The following is an 8,732-nucleotide window of genomic DNA, read 5'->3' on the forward strand; positions in this document are numbered from 1 at the left end:
TGCTATTATTTTCATTTATTTTTTTAAAAGCCACGTCTTTCTGAGCTTACCATTCTTCCTTTCCTGACTTTTCAAAACCTTGTTACTCTGATGCAAATTGCTTTTGGCATCAAAATCTTTAATTGTTCATTTGTTGTGCATTTGAAAACACCAATTGTGTGTTTCTGAAAAGGACAGGAAAGCTTGCTATCTCAGCAGCCTGCACTGGAAACAATGCTTAAGGCCCCTGACAGGTGGATGGCCCCCAGGGTTGACGCCCGAAGGTGTGTGTGGGAAGTAAGACAAAAAAGGATATTTGCTCTCACAGGCAGAAGAAGAGTCTCTGTTTCTGTTAATATTTCAATATCATGGGAAACTTCTTCAAGGCCATCAGTGTCTTTCCCTCCAATTACCATGGCAAAAATCTCTATCTCCAGTTCAACCTGCAAGCCTGCTGCCACCTAGGAGAGAGAGGATTACTCACAGATAAGGTGCATGTTTCATACATAGTCCCTCCAGCAGTCCTTGGAGCTGGTTCTTGTTCTGCATTGCCTGATGAAATTAAAGACAGTGCCCAGCATACATGATTGTGCTTGCCAGTTACCCAGTATCTGTTTCACTAGAAAGGTCTGTACAGTGTCTTTTCACATTGCAGTTTGAAATAAAACTGCCAAGTGTTTGCAATTTTTCCCCTTAAACTTCCTTTTAGGTTCCAGAGGGAAAAGGGAAATTGGAACAGCAAAGAGAAGCAAAATGAGAGGTGGTCAACGCCCCATGCCTGTCAGTGTTTAAGATAATTAATGGCATTTGGGCAATGCCCTTAATACCATGCTTTAACTTCTGCTCTGCTCTGAATTTGTCAGACAGTTGGACGAGATGATTGTTGTAGGTCCCTTGCAACTGAAATATTCTAAAAAGAATACAGAGGTAGGGAGAAAAGGGAGATAAAAAAAGGGATGGATGTGTGGAGAGGAAAAGAGAATGGAAATTATTTCAGCCATCTATCTGGACTTCTGTAAGGCCTTTGACACGGTCCCCCACAACATCCTTCTCTCTACATTGGAGAGGTATGGATTTGATGGGTGGACTGTTGGGTGGATGAGGCATTGGTTGGATGGTCGCATCCAGAGGGTAGTGGTCAATGGCTCAATGTCCATATGGAGATCAGTGACGAGTGGTGTCCCTCAAGGGTCTGTACTGGGACGAGTACTCTTTAATGCCTTCATCAATGACATAAACAGTGGCATCAAGTGCACCCTCAGCAAGTTTACAGATGACACTGAGTGGTGCGGTTTACACACCTGAGGGATGCGATGCCATCCAGAGGGACCTGGAAAAGCTCAAGGAATGGGCCTGTGGGAACCTGATGAGGTTCAACAAGGCCAAGTGCAGAGTCCTACACCTGGGTTGGGGCAACCCCCAGTATCAGTACAGGCTGGGGGATGGGGAGTAGCCCTGCTGAGAAGGACTTGTGGGTACTGGTGGAGGAAAAGCTGGACATGAGCCAGCTATGTGTGCTCACAGCCCAGAAGCCCAACGGTATCCTGGGCTGCATCCAAAGCAGCGTGGCCAGCAGGTCAAGGGAGGTGATTCTGCCCCTGTGCTCTGCTCTGGTGAGACCCCACCTGGAATCTGCATCCAGCTCTGGAGCCCTCAGCACAGGAGAGACCTGGACCTGTTGGAGTGGGGCTAGAGGAAGGCCCCACAATGATCAGAGGGATGGAACACCTCTCCTATGAGGACAGGCTGAGAGAGTTGGGGTTGTTTCGCCTGGGAAGAGAAGGCTCCAGGGAGACCTTACTGCAGCCTTCCAGTACTTAAAGGGGGCTTACAGGAAAGATGGGGACAGACTTTTTAGCAGGGCCTGTTGCAACAGGACAAGGAGTAATGGTTTTAATCTAGAAAGAGGGTAGATTTAGACTAGGTATAAGGAAGAAATGTTTCACAATGAGGGTGGTGTGTTTCACAGGCACAGGTTGCCCAGCGAGATGGTAGATGCCCCATCCCTGGTAACAGTCAAGGTCAGGTTGGACGGGGCTCTGAGAAAGCTGATGTAGTTGAAGATGTCCCTGCTCACTGCAGAGGTGTTAGACTAGATGACCTTTAAAGGTCCCTTCCACCCCAAACTATGACTCTTTTTAAGTACTGAGTTGTGGCTAGGACTCTGGACTAGGAGGTTTAACTTGCATTCTGGCACTGCCTCCTTGCACAAGTCATTGCTTCTTGATTCCATGCCTGTAAAAGCATTAGCAAGGATATTGCCTGGTATTACCTGGGTGCTGTGGGGATACTGGCCAGCACAATATTTATTCAGATACAACATGCAGGTGGAGAGAGACTGAACAAAAGCAGAAAGAATTAGTTTCCTACTTAATGAGACAATTTCACGTGCTATGGTGCTTTGCTAGATAAAAGACTTAAGGTGGAGAACAGTTGGAAGCAGGAGAAGAGATGGGTTGAGGCAAGAGCTTACTAGGTTTAACTCTTGAATCACAGAATCACTAGGTTGGAAAGGACCTTCAAGATCATCAAGTCCAACCATTAATCCAGCGCCACCGTGTCCCCTAAACCATGTCTTGAAGTGCCACATCCACACATTTTTTGAACACTTCCAGAGATGGCGACTCCACCACCTCCCTGGGCAGCCTGTTCCAATGCCTGACCACCCTCTCGGTGAAGAAATTTTTCCTAATATCCAATCTAAACCTCCCCTGGCGCATGTATCAGGACAGGAGATAAAGTCCAGGCATAAGACAAAGCAGATAAAACAAATACCCTAAATGATGGGAAAACTCAGAGGTAGTGGTAGAGTATCCCATGTGCTTCAAAAAAACTCTTTAACCTCAGTGCTTGACCTGCTGCTTTCTACTGAACTTAACATGTTTATCCCTCTGCATTCTGGTGCAGGCTCTGAGACTCAGAGTGCATGGGGTGCTTGGTTGAAGGCAGCATCACTTCAAATAACTTTAAACAAATCATGTACCCTGCCAGTGCTATTCTCAGACAGCTGGTGCGAGAAGACTCGTAGATGGCCTGAGGGACGCCCGAGTGACACCTGACTCTAGTGAAAAACAGAAGATCTTTCATATAACCTACAGGTCCTGGTGTGTACATCACTCTCAGTCCTGTGTGCGGAGGTGGCTGCTTCACCCGAAACCTGTCAGAAAGAGAAGAGAATCAGTTTGCCAGAAGCTGTTGCTGGCAGGTAGAAGGCACTGCTGGGAAGCAGGCCATCTGCTCTTCCTCTGCCTGTGCAAATGACAGCAGAATTTTTTAGCTCATCCTTCCTGTCAGAACATACAACTTGGGCTACAGTGGTATTCCTAGGCTTTTCGCTCAGCTCAGGTTTCTAACAAAAAAACCCAAAGGAACAGATTAATGGGCCAAAGTAGTGTCCAAAGAGCTCGTTACACTGCCTGGTCCTTACAACCGAATGTGAAACATCAGCATTCTAAGCCTGCATACACAAAGGAAGCTGAAATCAAAGTTATATCTTCTTGGCAAACATCTGTGTGTTGCACACCCAGAATCCTTAAAGATCTTTCTTTAATGCCCTTTGAAGTGATTCTATTGGAGGAGGCATGATACTGGTATAAATTTTGTGTAAATCTTCTTTAATTTCATGTTACCCACTAAGGCAGTAGTTTAACTTCTTTATTTCTCGCTGATTGTTTCACATCTGTGCAGTCCTTTTGTGCATGCAACTTCCACTGTTAAGATCTCTCAAGATGATTAAAACAGATATGACCTCTTTTGCATGGCTCTGGACTTTATCCTGTGGTTTTCATTTCCACCTGAAGAACATTTACCCAGCATGCACTTGGACCAGAAGTTGTTAAAGGAAAGGCCATAGAAGAGGCATTCCTAGTATATGGCTCCATCATATAGAAAGTTCTGGCAGACTTATGAACTGGCTGTCAGAATTCCTGTTTCCATTTTCTCTGGAGTGCTAGCTGTTATGAGAGACTGGATTTGATTTTTGTCAGGATGTCCCAACAAGTTCAGGCTAGGGTAGGGACAATTTGGAAGGCACATAATTAACTACTGACCCTGTCATGGAAAAGTTTTGGCTTCAGCATGAGGCAGACATGGCTCAGAATTGCCTACCATTAGCCCTACCCCTGCACTCAGCATGTTCTGCTGTCATTCAGCAGCTAGTTCACTTCGCTCTCCTCTCAAAGTATCAAATAAAGTGATAAAAGATAATCTGGATTTATCAGAATCAGAGTGGTATTTTCCTTGATTGTCTACATATAATGCCCTGGCATGAGGAAAAAAAAAAAAATTGTAATGTGCACATCTTGAGCTCTAGGATGTTGGTATGTGATCTCCTGATTTATCATGGCATGCTCCATGATGCTTAAATGTGCATTAAAGGAAAACATGTCTCTTTGAGGCCATATCTAACTAGGCTGATTTAAAAACAAAAACCTCTGCCATTCATCCTGATGGAAGAAGCTGTACAGTGGTCTCTCAGCTGGTCTTGAACAAATTTCTAAAGTGCCTAGTTGGCTGAGTACCCACAAGAGATCATGATGATCCCAGCAGGGCAAGGCTCCTGTGAGCACCTCTTTTGATGATAATTAGCTACCTGAGAAGGAGGAACAACAAATGTTTATTTCATTCCAGCACTGTAGTACCACAGTAGAGGGATGCTGTGACTGCTGAGATGATAGTGTCACTCTGACACTTCTTTCAACTCTCTTCAAAAAGAGAGTATCAAACTGTAGGTCCCCTGCATCCAGAAAAGGGAAGTTTGGCATGTGAAGAGTGCTCCAAAGAAACAGCATCCAGAAGCTGCAGCACATCAGGGCTATGAGACTTGCACACAAGCCCAAGAATGTTTAATGCCCTCATTACTGTTTTCCTTAACCAGTTCTAATGTTGCAGGAAAACTCAAAAACTACTTATCACTAGTTCTAAGAAAGGGAACTAGCTTTTGAATGACCTAGACCAACATGACAGTAGGATGTTTATTTCCGTGCTTCCAGTTAGCTTCCCTCTCCTGGGACCTGTGGGTCTAGCAGAAAAAAGGCCCATAATAGGAATGGTCCAAGCCTGGCTTGCTCTGTTTCCAAAAGAACAGTATATAATTGTCTCTTGGGACAGATGGATGAGATAGATTGCCCTAAATAGCAGCTTTCAGTTAACTGCTAAATTGTTCTGCCTGGAGAATAGATGGCTCCAGGGAGACCTTATTGCAGCCTTCCAGTACTTAAAGGGGGCCTATAAGAAAGATGGGGACAGACTTTTTCACAGGGCCTATAGCAATAAGACAAGGGGTAATGGTTTTAAATTCAAAGGCGGCAGATTTTTGACTAGATATAAGGAAGAAATGTTTCACAATGAAGGTGGTGAAACACTGGCACAGGCTGCCCAGAGAGGTGGTAGATACCCCATCCCCGGAAACATTCAAGGTCAGAAGGGGCTCTGAGCAACCTGATCTAGTTGGGGATGTCTCTGCTCATTGCAGGGGGTTGGACTAGATGACCTTTAAAGGTCCCTTTCAACCCAAAGATTCTGTGATTCTATGAAATAAACTAAGAACCTCTCCAGCTGCAGGAGGTAACTGAGGATAAGTGGGAGTGAGAGGCTGACATTGGAAAACTTTGGTGGGAATAGCTATCTTAGAACACGGGAATTTAAAAAGCTTGGTTTTGGCTTTGGGGCTTTTGAGCCATCTGAAATGAAAGCTTTCCACCAAGTACTGCAATTCTTGAATTCATCTGGTGGAGTTATAACCATTCAAATGAATCTATTTTGGAGTGACAAACCTTAAGTGGAAACCCAGATGCTGTAAGGACTTAGCATCATAGAATCATTTAGGTTGGAAAAGAGACCATCGCTGCTCCTTTAAGCTAAAAAGCAAGGTACTTATAGCACAGATAAGGGGAGTTGAGCAAACTGAGTGGAAATAATATGCTTTGCCCTCTTTTCTGCCACATGTATGGCACCTGGGAGGACAGGGGTCATAAGCACACCTGCCTGAATGCCATTAAAGTAAAACCACTGGAACTGCTGGTGCAGCAGTGAGTGAATGAACATATGTGCAGTCACTCAGAAGGGGAATTCTAGTACAAAAAAGCAGTCACAAGCATTTTCTTACTGTATTTATATATTCTTTAAACTGCAGCTGGGTAAATATAATTTCCTGTGATGATTGTCTCTTGCCCTGCATGCTGGACTGCAGACCTAGAAATGGACTTAACTTATCCTCACCCCATTGGAACACAGCGCAGTGCTGTTTTGTCCCACGCACTGACAGGGGTGACACTGAGGAAGGGAAATACATGCACAAATAAATGCTTTAAATGTCCTCATCCTCTGTTTGTTCCCAGTGTCATCACTGGAGCTGCTTCTCAATGCAGCCGAAGCCATGTGTCTGCCTGAATACAGCTGCACCCATTTAGATCATCTGACTTGCAGCATCCAGCAACATTTCCCAAAGCCAAATGTAATACTGGGTACCATGAAAGACTTTGTTCTCTAAACCTGAGAACATTAATAAGAAGGAGTAAATCATCTGTGATGGGCCAGGACTATGCATACAGGACCTGCTGCTCCTTGCTGCTTTCCATCTTCGTAATAACACTAATATGCAAATAATGCTGAAGTATTTCTAATATTATCTCCTCTTATCTATTCAGTTAGTCATTATCAAATCATTCCAAGTATAAAAATACCATTTGTCATCTCATGTTAATCAGATAAAAAGGTTGACAATTAACAAGGAATGCATATTTGGACAGTTAAAACCCAAGGTACTAAAAATTCAAACTAACCTTGAGAAGTTCACACCAACATTCTTCAGGATCACAGTGGCTGCATAGGTGCAGCCTTCCTTTAGGACTCCAAGCATCACTCTGGGTGGAATGAGATGGAAGCCACTAAGATGCTGTCTTGTTGTTGCAAGAGAAGATGTGTTGACCTTTCCTGCGACAGGATCTTCTATCTTTACAAAGAGAATTAAAATTTTAGACAGTAGAGAAAGTTGGTGGCTATCAAGTTAGGTTCAGAGTTACTTAACGTACATCTGACCTCTGTCCACGCATCCTGAAGAATTACAAAAAGACATTCTAATTTGAGTAAAAACTGAAGAGGCACTTTGAATATTGTCCGAAAATTTATATTCGTTTGAGTTTTCAGACATTAAGCCGCTGAGATGTGTCAGAGGGAATGGGGGAAGCTCTGCTCTTTTGGAAGAGCAGAGCTTTCATGTGGGTGCCTGGTGCAGAACTATGCTTTTGGCACATGAGTTTGTCCTAGCAGTTGAGAGGAAGGGTCCTTTTAGAATTGCCAGTAAACTTATATATAAATTGCAACCACTGCGTTTCAGTAAACATATTCAAAATATCTTCCAGTATTGCTCCAGAGTGAAGAATTTATACAAAAGAGATGATTGAGAGGATATTAATATTAACAAAAAATATGTTATCTTACCTTTTTATTTGGTATGGAGTTTGGTTTTCTCCCCTGAAGGGATGATGGTAATTTCACTTTCTCTTTTCTTGGCTGTCCTGCAGCATTCACCAGCAGACTCTGAACTTTAAGTTGAAAGGGTGTCTCTTGTGATCTTGTAGCCTTATTTATGTCTGGAAAGGAAAAATTTCCAAAAGCACAAAAATACTAAGCATCAGATTCAGCCTAATTCTTGTTCAGATAAGATTTTATTTTCTATGAAAGCATTTGATTAAAGGACAGAAGAATCGGTCTCATTTTTATTGAAGAGGTCAATAAATGCGTTAAGAAACCCCCTAATAGTAGCAAGTAATGAAAATTTAACCAGTAAGTAAAGTTGTACTGTAATTTTTAGAACTAATTAGTTGGAAGTATCTCAGTGGAAACTCACAATGAAGATATAAACACCTGTGAAAGTGATTAAAAACAGAAGAGGAGGTACAAAACCCCAAGCAATAAAATCAGACTTGAGGACATTACTATTCCAAAGGCATGCCTGTACAGCACAATGATCAGTTGTGGTCAAGTCAAATCTGTATGTCCATGTGACAATAAATTCCAGTCCAGGCCCCACAGCAGTACAGCTCTGCCAGCACAACAAACTAGGAAGCCCTGCCTCTGAGCAGGATTTATTGCCTTGAATGCAACAATTCACTCATATGGATGACCTGTATTGCTTCTGACTCTGAGGTTCTCTGGGGCTAAGATGATCTTGGCTTTCTTTTCATGTTTGAGCTGTGCTCTACCGCATAACGGATATAGACTGAGCACAGGGATGGCCAGAGCAACTTAGGTCTAAATACAATTTCTTTCGCTTGACAGCCTAAGGCTCATATAGTTTATTGTGAAGTCTGATAACCTCTGAAGGGAAAACACAAGACAATTACGGTGGCTGTCTTCTCACCAAAGGTCAACTTCTAGATCAGTATTTTGCACAGAAAAGAATTGTTTTTTCTCAGTTTGGACTACAGGCACTGTCTAGCTGGAATGCTAAATCTGCTCAGTTAGTCATTGTGAGGGGGCAGAAATGTTATTTGAGAATAGCATCTTCTCTAGATTCCCCTCTTATTTCCAGACAACAGAACTGCTGGTGGTAGAGAGGGTCCTTCCCATCTACACAGCAAATGGTTCAGAGCTTATTAAAAAAAGCTAAGCATGGACATTAGGGAAAAAACATTAGCATTTCTTGTTTTGCCTAAACGTAAGCAACATTTATGCTGTGACGTTAGAAGCTAGTGTAGTTTTGGCATCTCCCTCTCCACTCCACCCCCCCCCCCCCCCCGCGAGCCAAAGGT

The 8,732-nt window shown here is 43.3% G+C and overlaps 1 protein-coding gene across 1 annotated transcript in view; it reads right to left on the reverse strand.

Annotated features, from left to right (window-relative positions):
• The window catches only part of SPAG17 (sperm associated antigen 17), a gene marked incomplete at its 5' end in the record, with an annotated part of 67,725 nt that overhangs the window by 1,092 nt on the left and 57,901 nt on the right, over positions 1-8,732 (reverse strand). Inside the window, 4 exons of the mRNA XM_010297155.1 lie at positions 296-440; positions 3,076-3,136; positions 6,762-6,931; positions 7,420-7,571. Of these exons, the coding sequence (XP_010295457.1) occupies positions 296-440; positions 3,076-3,136; positions 6,762-6,931; positions 7,420-7,571 (528 nt within the window). The remainder of the gene's footprint in view (positions 1-295; positions 441-3,075; positions 3,137-6,761; positions 6,932-7,419; positions 7,572-8,732) is intronic.

This window comes from Phaethon lepturus, unplaced genomic scaffold, assembly GCF_000687285.1.
Source record: "Phaethon lepturus isolate BGI_N335 unplaced genomic scaffold, ASM68728v1 scaffold7811, whole genome shotgun sequence".
Classification (NCBI taxonomy): Eukaryota; Metazoa; Chordata; class Aves; order Phaethontiformes; family Phaethontidae; genus Phaethon; species Phaethon lepturus.